Consider the following 15128-nt stretch of genomic DNA (forward strand, 5'->3'; position numbering starts at 1 on the left):
GAAGAACGCAGGTGGAAAGGTGTTCCATATGAGATACTGACAGACTAATTCACACGGAGACCTGGCCGTGCGCACTGCTGCTACGTTCTCTGCGCTGAGCAACAGTGGGCGTGTGCAACCACCCCTGCCTTCAAGGCACTGAACAAGATACACCAATAAACAAAGTACAGTGGTAAAGGGGCCACAGAGGTAGGAATAAGACAGACAGGCAGCCTGTAGGAGACAGCGATCAACCCTGCCTAAAGTAGGAAAAAACAACGGATCGTGCCTGATCATTACTGGTAGGAAAAAAGAAGTTTTCACATGAGACTCTCTGATTCTTGTCAAATTAACCAATTTGCAGATGATGAAGAGAAAAATCATTCGTTCAATACACACTTGACTGAGTACCTTGTACCAGAAATGCCTGGGTTGCTGTTACTGAACTAGAAATTTACACAGAAATATGTATATTCTAACATCCTCAGATATTTATTATCAGTCAATTAAAATGAAAAAAAAATGCAGATCTCTATGGATTCTGCTGCTATACCTAATCCCTAAAAGATGCCGCAGCAGAATGCCCCACCTGCCCCTACAGACGAGCAGAAGACAACTGTGCCCAACGCCAAGCTCACTGCGGCCGTGTCAGCTCAGTGTTGATGCAGCAAAAACACCGGCAAGGCCCCAGGCAGCTCTGAAGAGCAGGGCCATCCCTGCGCAGACCTCAGCCGTGTCAGATTCTCTAGCGCCCCTTCGGATGCATCCTGAAGCCTCGAAGGACTGATACTTTTAGTCAGAGGTTTTAGCATTTTGCGTGGAATAAATGTTTTCTTGTACAACTGGTAAAATGACAGGCTGGCTTTTGAGCGCCTGACTCCCTGCCAGACCCCATCCTGGTTCAATGCTGCTAGAAACCCTACACATGGATTTCCTGTGTCCTGCAGACACAGGGGAAAACACTCGGCCATAACATCTGAATGCTCTTCGAGAAGCCTCAAGGCTGCCGTGTGTAGCCAAACATTTCTACACAGAAGAAATGAGGCACGAGACTCTGCTTCTGGTTTTAGGAGAAGCACTACGTTTAAGGGCACCAAGAGAAGGTTAGCACGCCTTGCTGTGCTCAGAAGCAGCCAACCTGCCGGCCCCACCCAGAGCCCACTGTACAGCGTTCCCCCGACTGCTGAGCTGGGTTACTGAGCCCCGATCAACACTCACCAGCAAGGTGAGGCTTTGTTCCGGCAGCATCCCATACTGCTGAACAAGCTTCTCCCGGGTCACGCTGGGGAGCTCGGGGAGCTGCTCCCGAATCTGGTCAACGTTGATCACCTGCTGCGGGTCTGCGCCAGCAGGCAGAGACGCCGAGTCGTAGAGCAGCAGGGGAGGCAGGTTGGGTTCGGGGATAAACCTAGGCAGAAAGGAGACAGCGCCGGGCTCTGAAGTATTTAGTTTAATACGGAAAAAAACCTACCACCAGTATGAAAGTTTCTGTGTAGAGAGGCCACTTACTTGCAGATATTTCTAATATCTTACAATATCAACAGTGGCCCCTTGTTTCCTAGGAGTGAGTCTTTGCACAAATGTAAACCAGAGCCAGAAACACCAACCCTGCTGCTTTCCACGCTTATGGCCTAGTGACCAGTGAAGAAGGCACAACACAGTTGATGCCGCACTGTGGCGTGTAACTGTGGCCAGAGCGTGTGCCCATGAAAACACGCAACCAAACGAGAACAACTTATTAGGAAAAAAGATGACTTCCCTGATTTAAAAATTTCCACTATTTTTAGCAGTATTTGTATAATAAATGAAAAGTCAAAGAATAAAAAGACATTTTCTTGAGAAGTAGGAGAGATGATTGGATTTTGCCTAAATAAAGTAGAAGCTGGAGCGGAAGGGGGGAGGGAGGGGTGAGTCCAGACAGGGATGTTTAGGGCAGTGAAACTCTTCTGAATGACACTATAATGCTGGATATATGTCATACATTTGTCAAATGTCCAACACAAAGACCAACCCTAACATACACTATGAATTTTAGTTAATGATAAGGTATCGACTTCGGTCCATCAGTTGTAACAAATGCACCACACCACACACTAATGCAGGACATTATTAGGGGAAACTGAGGGGGGAGAGAAAGTATATGGTCTCTGCTATACACCAAGGAACACACAGAATGCTCTGCTCTAAACCGAACACCGCTCTAAAAAAATAGTCAGTTGACTTTTTGAAATGTGAAGCTGCGCCACTGCCTGTGATCTTAGGAAACACAGATGCCCTTCCCTCTGTTTTATCCCAGCATCTATTGTTTGCTCTCTGCATCTCTTGTCCAGGGGCTCGTGCAGACGCAGAATAACACAGAACAAATGGTGGCTTGGAGGTGACAGACGAGAAGTGTTAGCAGCCCGTCACCCCGGCGCCAAATCTGCGCTGTGAATCAGTGGGGCTTCTGAAAGTAAGAGGGGATCCTGTCTGTTAACCTGAGGGACCGAGCAGAAGCCACTGGCTAAGCCAAAAGTATACTGCGTCCTTCTTAAGAAAGCAGCAGGGACAGAGCACAGCAACACTGGGGACGCAGGTTCTCGGGAAGAACAGACTGACCCTAGAAGATCACAGAAACTCACACCACGCACTTTGACAGACTCCACGAGAGGAGTCCATGAGGTGAAGTTCACTCAAAAGGTTTATGAGCTTCTTCTTTTCCACATCCTCAAGGTCAACAGTAGCTACATTTACATCTTCCTGCACGTCACCACAGAAAGGTGGACTAACCTCAACAACTTTAATGCACAAAACTTCAATTTTCGCAGTTTGCTAAACTGAATGGAGAAAAAAAATAAAATCTTCATTTATCTTAAGCCTGTCCTTATTATTTGCTGTATTTCTGGATGTCATAGTAAGTCCAACTTGTTCAATTTATCAATCAAATAGCACTACTTGAAGTTTGAAGCAAAGTGCCATCTGTTTTTTCATTTCTTCTCAAGGAACTTCCGTGCCTTACTGGATTCGCTCCCGAATGCATGAGTAAGAACAGGCCAGCCCCCGCCCTCAACGGCCATCCTCTTAGTTCAGCTGTAACAACTCGCACACAGGGGCAAGCGAACATGTCTTCCAACAATAGGATCACCTCTAAGAAGGGACTCCAGGCTTCCAACTTAGAAACACATTCTTTCTCTCAGTGTGCACTAGAACAGGAAGTCTAGATTTTCCATCATGTAACTAACAAAAACTGGTTCCTAAAAATCTACCCAGGATCATTGGGCTGATCTCACAGTGGATCTGAAATATGCCTCTAACCCCAAATACACAATGCTACTTGACAAGATGAGTATTCACCTGTAGTCTTGTTTTCCTTCCTTGTCTCTCATTGGCACAGTGCACCTGCGGTAGTTAAACAAGGAAATGTCAGAGAGTTTGCACCAGCCCTGGCCGGCACATATTCAGAGAAGGGTTCCCTGCCGATAAGGGTTACCGCAGAAATTCCAGCTCTTCAGGCCTCCCTTGGGAGACACTTTATGACTACGCTAATAATATTAAAAAAGAAAAATGTTTAGAATGCTAATTTTAAAAAATAAACTGCTTCAATGCAAAGAGCTTTTAACCAGTTCTAGGTCTAGGCTTTTGAGCTTTGCTTAGTCTTCTGCTAAAGGTATAAAACCCTCAAAATTTCTGCATTAGAAAAATTAAAGTCAATGTCAATGTTATCTAAAGAAAAAAGGGCACCTCTACAACCAGCTGTATACTTTCTGTAAGCTAGAGCTCTATACCTCTAGCCTAAATTGGTAGAGCTTTACTCTGACAGAAATTGAGGAAATAAAAATTCTTGCTGCAAAGCAGGTAACTCAGAAGCAAGGGCAGGGACAGGACCTAAGACCAGCACTGTGTAACAAGTTGGGCTTGGTTTCAACTTTCCACCAGCCCTATGGGGTTCATCATTGCCCTGCAGGGCAGGGTCCCCACCCCGGGGCTGTGCCCCAGTGTGGGTCTGTGGCCTGTTAGGAACCAGGCCCCACACAGAAGGTGAGCCACGGTGCTAGCATTACCACCTGAGCCCCACCTCCTCCCCTCCCCAGCACCCCCCCCCCCCACCTCACCCCACCGTGCCATCCCTGGAAAAACTGTCTTCCAGGAAAATGGTCCCTGATGCCAAAAAGGTTGGGACTGCCACCCGCTGAAGGATACAGCGCCCAAGGCGCTGGTCAGTGCAGACTCACCCCAGCTTGTAATCATAGGAGCGAGTTTCATTCAGAATTTCGCCTCCATTCTCAAGTTCTCTGATTTGCCTCTGAATTTCATAATCTAAGAAAAACACAGTAATTTAGTGCCATATTTTTGACTCCTTTCATCCAACCAAGCAACATTTAAAAACCTTTTAAACCTTTAACTCAAAAACTAGTCATTCACCTCACTTCATCTCAATACCAGGCACCGGGTCACTTCACACGAGTCAAGGGTGAATAGAGTACAATGGGATGTTTTGAGAGTCAGACACGACACCCACAAAACCTTTACCACAATATATTGTTACAATTGTTTAATTTTTTATTAGTTATTATTGCTAATGTCACACTGTGCCTAATTTATAAATTAAATGTGACCACAGGTCTGTATAGAAGAAAACGCAGTATCGATAGGGTTCTGTACCACCTGCAGTTGCAGGTGTCCACAGGGGTCTTGGAACATGTCCCCTGTGGACAAGGGGACACACATTATTGTACGCTGTATATCCTATTTTATTCTTGTTTCCATCATAGAATGATGGTGCTTAAAAGGGTCTTTTAGGAAGCACTGCTCCTCCCTTTTTGAGAAAACTTGGGTTCAGAGAGATCGAGTGACCCAGGACAGATCACACAACTGGGCAGAGGGGCTGGGAACGCTCTCCGGCCGAGCCACTCCAGATCTCAATTGCTGCCTGTCAGGAGTTCCTAGCCTGGAATCCCCAGATGCCAGCCAAGTGGGCCTGGGCTAGGCCAGCAAATGGAGCACGACCTACGGAGAGAGGAGCCCAGCAGACATCCAGCACCAAGGCCCCACCCTCGAGGGAGGTCCTCTCAGACCCTCTGTTTCAGCTGAGCTGCCGGCTTCCACGGCCACATGAGGGAGCTGAGGCAAGACCAGCAGAAAAACCACCCAATCCACAGAACTATGGAAAGTTAACTGGCTGTACGAGTCACTAAGGCCTGGGGTGGCTCGTTACACAGCAGTAGACAACTGACACAGAGACGGGCATTAGGAGTAACAGCTGATGTTCACCTATGGCTCTGGCCAAGAACCTGGCACTGTTGAGATTCTTCACTTCAGTTCGAACACCCAAAGGCTCCCCAGGGCGATGCACAGATATATTGGCATCCACTCTCAACTGGCCCTCTGAAAGGAGAGAAAACAGACAATTCTTTAGAAATTCTCTTGAGGCCACATGGTCTTTCAAAGGCCAGAGTCCAGGCAAGCACCAACTACTCCCATTTGTTGTCTTGTTACAGCAACCTAACCTCAGAGAAGGTGCGGCTGGTCCTGCAGTGCATGGCTGGCACTTCTATCTGCATAAGAGGGTTCCGGTCCTAAAGCTCTGCGGTGCGTGTGTGTACATGTGTGCATGTGTGTACTTGTGCACACGCAGAAGGAGAGAGGAGAAATTCTGGGCACACCAGCTGGGGAAACCTCATTTCTTTTGCGCCCAATAAGAAAAAACAACACTGTTAAAATGGAGATTTACTCAGCGGTTTTATTCTCAGGCTTTTTCTGAAGTGTCAGAGCTGGGCTGTCGGGAAGGCCTCAGCAACGACTGTCTGATGCCCTATACTGCTCTCCAATGGAACGTGGATTCCCCACAGTGATGCCAGGAGATTTACAAGAGAGTCCTTGAGCATTTACAGCTCACGGGCAAGAGCCAGAACGTGTACTGTAGTGATCCCTTCCTTCCACTAACACGACTCTGAACCCTCCCTGATTGCCGAAGGGATTTGTTGCAGCCCATGGAGCTGTTAGGATGGGGAGGGCCTGAGGCGGGGGCTCAGCAGACACTGTCCCCGGCCTGGGCGAACCTGCTCTGACCCTGAAGCCCCTTCACGTTAGGAGCAGTAACCCTAAAGCAGCAGCTGGTTTGTGGAGAGGATTCTGAGGCTCTTGAGGAGGAGGGTGTGGGGGTAAAACCCCAAGACAAATAGGGAGGGGATGTTAAGAAACACTCAGTAAAACTCAAATTCTCTGCTCTTCATTTTCATTTACAATATTCAAAATAGGACAGAATAAGAAGATAAAATGCTGGATTTTTATTTTCCTAGGCAGGTTTCTAAATTGAAAAATAATCTGCCAAACCTAAGAGTTCTGACAGGCTAAAGAAAGAAATACATTTCCCCAGATTCCACAGCAAATGCATATTAAAATAATAAGATGGTATAAATAAACTGCACACCACGAGAGGAGACCTGGTCTCTGTCACACCCCCACAGCTGAGCTGTGGGGCTCGATCTCCCAGCTTGAGGCCAATGGCCGGCTGCTGCCTGCCCTGCCTGCCACTCAATTCCCTCAAGAGGGGCCAGCTCACCACTCTGCCAAGGCAACTTGACCCAGGCTGACTGCCAAGGAAGAGGCACCTTTCAGCTCAGAGATCACCCTGTCTCTAGTGGGGACATCTCAGCACTTTTACAAAACCCTCCAGCTCCCTCGGGACAATCTGTTCCAACTATTCCTGACACCGTCAGACTCTTGGTTTAGGATCCCTGAAGATATCTTCTACTTCTCTTTTCTTTGTCCAAACTGACTACTATATCCTATCGGTTCTTCCCTCCATAATCCCTCATACCTGTCACTTCCTCTCTATTGCCACTGTTGCCACCCTCACCCGAGGACTCGGAACTTCAAGCCCAGATTACAGAATCACATCTGGATGTTCCACACAGAAGCCCTCCCTGTCCAGCCGCCCACGATGTGGCCCTGACTTTCCTCCTGCCCAGTGTCGTCTCCACACTCCCGCTGCTTGCTCAAGTGCACAGCCAGCTCCTAGTAGACCACCTCGTCTCCTCTGCTGGTATTCAAGAGCCCTCCCTGCCCCGGACGCAGTTGGCGCGCTCCCATTTTCCCACTGCACTCTCCGTGAGAAAGCCGCCTCCACACGAGGCGCTGTCTGCCCACTGGCCCCTCCCATGCATCCTCTTCACCGGAGTCACTGTCCCTTCTTCAACCTCCGCTCATCTGTCAGGGTCCCACTGAAGTCGCCGCCTTCTCCTCCTAAGAACCCTTATCAATAAGCTGGCTGCCACTGCTGGTTCCTCTGAGTTGTTAGAATACACACAACCAATAACACAGAATTTACCACGTGTCTACAGTCTGTTTTGAATTCATCTCATCTTCAAGACCAGGAGGGCGGGCCTTTCAGCAGTGGGACCAGACTGTTAATCCCCACCCTCCTCGCCCTCCCACGGACGTCATGCTGTCAGTCAGTTCCCCTGTCCTGTGCCAGCCATCAACTGCCCTTTCTCAGCACTGCTTCTGGTATGTACCTGTGCACAGTGCTGCGCATTAAAGAAAAACCAAAAGCCACACCCTACTCCCTTAAACCCAATTCTCTCTCCATCATTAAGCTATTGTTTCCCTACTTTCCTAGTCAGCAAATCCTCACAAACAAGCTGTGTTTCTTGAACACACCGTCTCCATGATCTCACCTCCCATTTCCTTCTAAACCCACTTCAGCCTGGCTTCTGTCCCCACCTCTCAGAAGGTGACTTGTCAGAGTGGCTGCCAAATCCACTGGGCAAAGGACACATTCTAACTTCACCTGACAAGAGACCTCAGCAGTATGTGAGACACCCACCAACCCTTCCTTCCTGAAACACCTTTCTCTCTCAGCTCCTGAGACCTATGCTCTCTTGCCTCCCTGGGACACTCCATTCCCACTTCATATGCTTGGCTTTCTTGCCCATCCAGACTCAGGATGAGTCTCTGCTTACGCTCTCACTGTGGGGGTATTTGGTTTGAACACCATTGGTTGCTGATGACCCCTGAATTTATCTCTTCAGTGCAGACCTCTGCTCTGAGCTCCACACTGACCTCTGATGTCTCCCTGGCACCCCCACTTGCAGGTCTCGAAGGTATTTCAATTTCTGAAACTAAATCCTGCTTGGCGCCCCCAACCCCCCCACCACATCCATTCTTGTCCTCACCTTCGCAATTTCAATAAACAGCACCTCGACCTGTCTTCTTAGTCTTCCCTAAAAGCACCTTTGATTTCTTTCTGTCCTTTGCCTTCCATTCCAGCCTGGTAACAAGTCCCGTTATTTTTAAAAACCTTCTTGAATCTACCCATCTTGATCTGTCCCTCTTCCCTGATACCAGCCCTGTCCACAAAAGCATCATCTTCCATCTGAGCTATTACAAAAGCTTCTTAACTGGTCTCCTTGCTTCCCCTTCCCCTTCTGAAAACCCACTTTCCACCAAGCAGCCAGAGTTTTTTTTTCTAAAACATTACATGGACTAAGTCATTCCCTTGCTTAAAAGCCTTTGATGGCTTCCCGCTGCAGGTGGGACGAACCTCAGGCTTCTTACCATTTTTGGTCATCCGGCCCTCGCCTCCTCCTTCAGTCTCACTTGAAGGCACGTTCCCCTGCGCAGTACGCATTCCCTGCAGGGGCTCCTGTTCCCTTGTGAACTACAGGCACCTCCTACACTTTTTCCCATTCTGGGACTTTGCCTCAGCGCTTCCCAGGAACGCTCAGCCCCTGGCTCTTTGCTGGCTGGGCCTGGAGTCCTGCTTCAGGGCTCAAGTGAATGCTGCCTCCTCTGAGAGGCCTGCGTCATGTCCGATGTTATTCTTGCTCATGGCTCCCTACCTGTTTCCTTAATGCACGTATCACTATAATTGTTTTGTTTTCTTTGTTAATGACTTTCCCTCCCTCGTGCATATAAGCTTGTGAATATAGCAGGAACAATGTCCTCTTCACTGCTACGTCCAGAACCCAGAGCTGGGTCAGTAAATAAACACCTTGTTGAACAAGCCAAAACTCTGGTATTTTCTCTTTAAAAAATATTTTATGTATTTATCTTTTAGAGAAGAGAAGAGAGGGAGAAAGAGAGGGAGAGAAACATCAACCTGTGGTTGCCTCTTGTGCATGCCCTGCTGGGGACCTGGCCTGCAAAACAGGCATATGCCCTAACTGGGAACTGAACTGGTGACCCTTTGATTCTCAGGCCGACACTGAACCACTGAGACACACCAGCCAGAGCAAAAATTCTCGTGTTTTGCCGAGCAATGAGTAATTACTGCCTCACAGTAAGTTCCTGATAAATTCTAATAGGGCTAATCTACAGCTGGAACCATTTGAAAGGCTCATTCAGCTTTAAAAACCAACAAACAAAAAACCAACAAACAAAAAACTTTCCAAAGTACGCTGAGCTCTACTCAATCAAATCTCAATCCTTGAGAGACAACTTTGTTGGAACTCAGGGAACCCTGAATTGGACCTCACTTGCTTTTAAGAACAAAACTATCTTTCACAATTTAGAATTCTAATTTGGAAATGGAATAAAAGCACGAATTTCAGTCTCTCCCAGAGAAGACCATACTATATGAATGTTTGAGAGGAATCATTTAGTATCCTGCAGTGTTGAAAGGGAGTTCCCCAGCCTGGATTCAAAGAGAGTACCAAACACTAACAAAAGACAGTCTAGCCAGTGAAGACAAAATACCTTTTAAGCAAATTGAGTTAAATTGCCTCCGGTGCACAAAAGCCTTACCAGTCGGCTTACCCGATGCATTCTGCAACACAAAGGGAGGGCGCTCGCTCACATATCATGGGAGTGTCATCAAGCTCAATTTCTACCCTCTAGAAGTCGAGATTTGTAACAGCAAAGCTAAAGCACTATACCACTGAGCACAGTGATATGCCACAGTTACACATATTTTTTTTCTAAAACACAGGCACACATCAGAAATATAACATCAGGACAGAAAGCTGTTTCTGTGAACAGCAGGGGCCCGAGGATTTATTTAGTGAGGAGTCTCTTAAGCTATCTTGTTCTGATCACTGAATACTCTGCAGAACTTAAACAACAAGGTCTGACAAGGAGGAAAGGCGACCAGATTGTATCAAGTGTATTTCACAAAGCGGCCCCATCTACCCTGAGTGGTGGTTCTGTAAAAGCACTACTACTGACTACCGCTGAACATACCCAAGACAGTGAGCACGGCTGTTTGTCAGGACTGGTGACAAGTTTTACACACACCATCATATCTGTTCCAGACAATCCAGTTTCAATGAGAGAGCCACTTGGACACCCGTTAGGCCCATCAAACTTAACCCCTTCGACATGGAATTCAGATGTTCTCCCACAACAGTACTGCTCTCCCAACCTTCCTTGCCTCAGCCAACCACCGCCCCTGCCTCGGGGATGCCTTCCTGCTGCCCCAGCTATGCACGAAGACGCAGATGACGTCTTTCCTATTTGGTTTCTTCCTTTCCCTTTCCATACATAATTATTTGGGGGCTCACTTTGTTAAGTGTGGAAGTGAGGCTCAGAGAAATGAAATACCTTGCCCTGGTTCCTACAGCTGGAAGCAGTAGGACAGGAGTCCAACTCAGGTCTGGACCAGGGCGCCAGCAGCGCCAGCAGCACCCAGGCTCTACCCACCACACTATCTTTCCGAGGTGCTAACTAGGGCAGTTAGGACACTGCGTGGTTGCCACTAGGAGGCAGCGTGGCAGCACTGAAAGAAAGGGCTTCTAGACTCACACACCTGGGCTCACACCCTATGACAGTCACTTTCTGAGCGCCTCGAGCAAATAGCCCCACCTCCTTAAGCCTCAGTCTTCTCACCTATACAACAAGTGCAACACCACCTCTCTTGCAGGAATATCGTAAAATTTAAATGAAATGATAAATTAATTTTAAAGATACTTAGTGAATGAAGGAGCACATGCTAAATGCCCAAATTGTAAATACCATTACCACTGAAACATAGGATGTCCACGGAGATACACACCCAACCCGACAGACTGCTTTGAGGATCCCAACCGTGGGAGAGGTCCACCTAGAAGGAATGACTCCTGGAACCCAGGCTCAGCTGGTCTGTGCTCATCAGCCAAACTGTCAGCAGCTCACTGAATCACAGCCCAGAGGAATTTAAGAGTCACTCCCAAGGCACCCTGGGGGTCCACTGGTCCTTCCTAGAGTGGCCCTCAGTTCCCTGGCTGCAGTCTCTAGTGCCAACACAGTTGTCTCAGGTGGTGGGAACAAAGGGGTCAGGGCTGAGCAAACTCGAGCAGCACAAAGAGCTGGACCCCTGCAGATGCTCAGCAGACCTTTTTCCCTCCGCACAGCACTTTGGAGCGGCCACGGCCCCTCTGCTGCTGTGCTACAGGCAAGGCTGCTAAATCTGTATTTAAAAGCAACAAAAAGCGTCACAACCAATGCGATTTAATGAACCCTCTCAGCTGTCACTGAACTGATGCCTCCTTGCCGTTATGGTTTATCTCTTGGCAAGGACCCAGATGGGGTTATTTTTCAGCTAACAGGTGGCCTGTTTATTATTCCATAGGTTTGGAAGAAAGCACAGTTATTTTGAAGAAGAATGAAATAATAAAAACTTTTTTAAAGCAATAGAGAATGAACACTTAGTGCATAAACGGATAACCGTCCAGCTTGCCCATATTTCATTTATTTCTGTGGATGAAAAGCAGCATGAGCCATAAATCTAAAATGGAGCATTTTCTTCCTCTAAAACACAGCCTCATTTCTCTAAAGCAAACCTGTAGGCGGCTAACCTTTACACCACTCACTCACATGGCTGGTGCCTTTCCTGTCTTTAGCTTAAAGGAGGCAGCAAATCACCAAGTTCTGGCTTCAGATGCAATTTGTACCAGTGCTCTGATGTAATAATTTGTTGCTTGTAAGATGCCCCATGTAACAAATGTGGAATTACAAATTCAGAAGTCCCTTTGCACCACGCAAACATATTACACGACATAAAAAGGTAGGTAAATGGCATTGTAAACTGGCAGAGAGATGATTCATCATCATCAATGGTATTTACTGGAACCCACTGTGAACACTCATGATGGCTAATTTTTTTTTTAAATCTTCACCCAAGGATATATTTATTGATTCTAGGGACGGAGAGGAGGAGGGAGGAACATGGATGTTAGGGAAATGTCAGTATTCCTCCCAGACCAGGAATTAAACCCGTGACCTTTTGGTGTATAGAACAATTCTCCAAACAACTGAGCCATACCAGCCAGGGCTCACGATGCCTAATGTTATGTGTCAACTTGATGGGGCCACGGGGAGCCCTGATATTCAGTTAAATACGGTTCTGGGTGTGTCTGCGAGGGAATTTCTGGATGAGATTAACATATGAATCCATAGACTGAGTAAAGCAGATTGCCTTCCCCACTGTGGGTGGGCCTCATTCAATCCACTGAAGGCCTAGAACAAAAGACAGAGTTGGTGGTAATTTGCTGTCTCTGCCTGTCTTTGGACTTGGGCTCAGACTGAAATTTAGACCCTCAGGTCTCCTGGTGCTCAGGCCTTTGGACCTGAACTGAAACTAAACTACCAGTTCTCCCGGAGCTTGGCTCTCCCCTCCCGCAGTTCTCCGGCAGCTTCCTGACCACAGATCTTGGAACTTCTCAGCCTCCATAGTCACAGGAGCCAGCTCCTTATAATAAATCTCATTCTGTCTAAACATATACACATGTGTAACATACACACATTCTTTTCTATTGGGTCTGTTTCTGTGGAAGAGCCTGATATACCACTGTAGTGGGCTACAGATTAACAACTGTACTTGTAGAAGCTGTATCCTTTCTCCACTCTGTTAGGAAATGCTCTGTGGGAGGCAGGTTTTTTTTTTAAAGCCCCTGGCAACAGAAAATAGGGAGAAAACCACTGAAGAGACTAGCTTTCAGGACTTTTGGGCCAGCAAAGCTACACTAGGAAGAGGCCAAGGGAGCGAGCCAGGACAAAACTGAGCTTGACCAATACTTGCAATTTTCACATCTAATGTGCAAACCCTTGAAATGTATTGCTTGTTTGGTTCCAAGGGTACAAGTAGGAAGTGGGTTTTTTTCTGTTGATTTTAATTTCCTACCGTATTTCTACTGAACTTAAGATTTTATCTCAGGGTTCTTCCACCAAGATGGAGGCGTAGGTGGACCCACCTTGCTTCCATGCACAGCCAAATCTAAGAACAACTATTTTTAACAACAATAAACACAACGAGACCACACAGAAAATCGACAATACAGAGTCCGAAAAAGGACGAAATGCTCGGCTAAACTGGTAAGGGGGGCGAAGCCAGCAGCAGAGCCGGTTGACCAAAAAGATCCCTGACCTGGTGGTGCCCAAGCAGCCGAAGGCGCCGATCGCGGGCTAGCTACGGGCACACGCAGGGAAGAGGCGCGGCTGGCTGTCTGCAGTAGGTCACGCATCTGCGTGCAGATAAACCAGTGAAGAGGCGAGCCTGGAGACCGCACGGCACGGGGCAGCAGGCTCGCACGGTTCAGCTCGGATAAACAGGCTGGGGCGAGTGGGGGGATGGGACAGACTGGGCTAGCGGACAGGACCGCCATTGCTCCCTCTCTGACCCCGCCCCCACACACTACGTCACAAACCAGCCACCTGGGTGGCCCCGCCCTGGTAAACAACTAAGGCTTTGCCCCTCTTACTTACCGGCGCGAACAGACCAAAAATGGCTCAAGAACAACTCAGAGCCCCAGAGCTGATAAATCTAAGCAATGAGGAAATAGCCGAACTTTCAGATGCACAGTTCAAAACACTGGTTATCAGGATCCTCACAGAACTGGTTGATTTTAGTCACAAATTAGAGAAACATATGAAAGCTAAACTAATTGAAATGAATGGTAATGCAAAGGAAACCAATAGTAATGGAAAGGAGTCTGGGACTCAAATCAATGGAGTGGACCAGAAGAAAGCAAATAATGGCCAAACAGAAAAGAATGAAGAAACAAGAATTCAAAAAAAAAATGAGGAGAGGCTTAGGAACCTCCAGGACATCTTTAAACGTTCCAACATTTGAATTATAGGGGTACCAGAAGGGGAAGAGTCACGAGTGGAAACCTTATTTGAACAAATAATAAAAGAAAACTTCCCCATTCTGGCAGAGGAAATAGAATTCCAGGAAATCCAGGAAGCTCAGAGAGTCCCAAAGAACTTGGACCCAAGAAGAAACACACCAAGGCACATCATCATTACATGAGCCAAGATTAAAATGAAGGAGAGAATCCTAGAAGCAGCAAGAGATAAGGGGACAGTCACCTACAAAGGAGTTCCCATCAGACTGTCAGCGGATTTCTCAAAAGAGACCTTACAGGCAAGAAGGGGCTGGAAAGAAGTATTCCAAGTCATGAAATCCAAAGACCTACATCCAAGATTGCTCTATCCAGCAAAGTTTTCATTTAGAATGGAAGGACAGATAAAGTGCTTCTCAGATAAGACCAAATTCAAGGAGTTCATCATCACCAAGCCCTTATTATATGAAATGTTAAAGGGACTTACCTAAGAAAAAGAAGATAAAAAAGTTGAACAGTGAAAGGACAGCAAACTCAGAGTTATCAACAACCACACCTAAAACAAAAGCAAATTAAGAGGACAGCTGGATCAGGAGTGAATCACAGAAATGAAGATCACCTGGAGGATTAGCAACAGGGGAGTGGGAGGAGGAGAAGGGGGGAGAATATACAGAAAATAAGTAGCACAGACAGTAGATAGAAAATAGATAGGGGGGAGGGTAAGAATAGTAGGGGAATACAGAATCTAAAGAATTTCAGACACATGTTCATGAACTAAAGGGGGGAAATGGTGGGGGAGGGGCATGCAGGGTGGAGGGGAACGGAGGGGGGAATAGAACAAATGTAATGGCATAATCAATAAAAAAGTTAAAAAAAAGATTGTATCTCAAAGTTAAAGTTTTGTGAAACCATAACCTTGGCTTATAGTTTATATAATTTGGTTTCAGCTGTAAATGGATGAAAATTCTACAAAAAAAGGAAAACAAACAGACTCAAGGGAAAGCACCAGGAAACAAAGAAGTGTCGCCTACACAGCACTCACTCACTCGGAGCTACCCTGGATACACAATGTCTTCTCACTGAGAATGCCCACACGGCACAAACACATTATCTCATTAATCCACACATCAT

At 47.0% G+C, this 15128-nt stretch overlaps 1 protein-coding gene across 1 annotated transcript in view; it reads right to left on the minus strand.

The window, feature by feature from the left end:
• The window catches only part of GATB (glutamyl-tRNA amidotransferase subunit B), a 71737-nt gene that overhangs the window by 26616 nt on the left and 29993 nt on the right, over window positions 1-15128 (minus strand). Inside the window, exons 6-9 of the mRNA XM_037168094.2 lie at window positions 5230-5343; window positions 4191-4275; window positions 3313-3357; window positions 1198-1387 (exon numbers count right to left, since the gene is read on the minus strand). Of these exons, the coding sequence (XP_037023989.2) occupies window positions 1198-1387; window positions 3313-3357; window positions 4191-4275; window positions 5230-5343 (434 nt within the window). The remainder of the gene's footprint in view (window positions 1-1197; window positions 1388-3312; window positions 3358-4190; window positions 4276-5229; window positions 5344-15128) is intronic.

The sequence above is a fragment of the Artibeus jamaicensis genome, unplaced genomic scaffold, assembly GCF_021234435.1.
Source record: "Artibeus jamaicensis isolate MK-2021 breed Jamaican fruit bat unplaced genomic scaffold, CSHL_Jam_final scaffold_537, whole genome shotgun sequence".
NCBI lineage: Eukaryota > Metazoa > Chordata > Mammalia > Chiroptera > Phyllostomidae > Artibeus > Artibeus jamaicensis.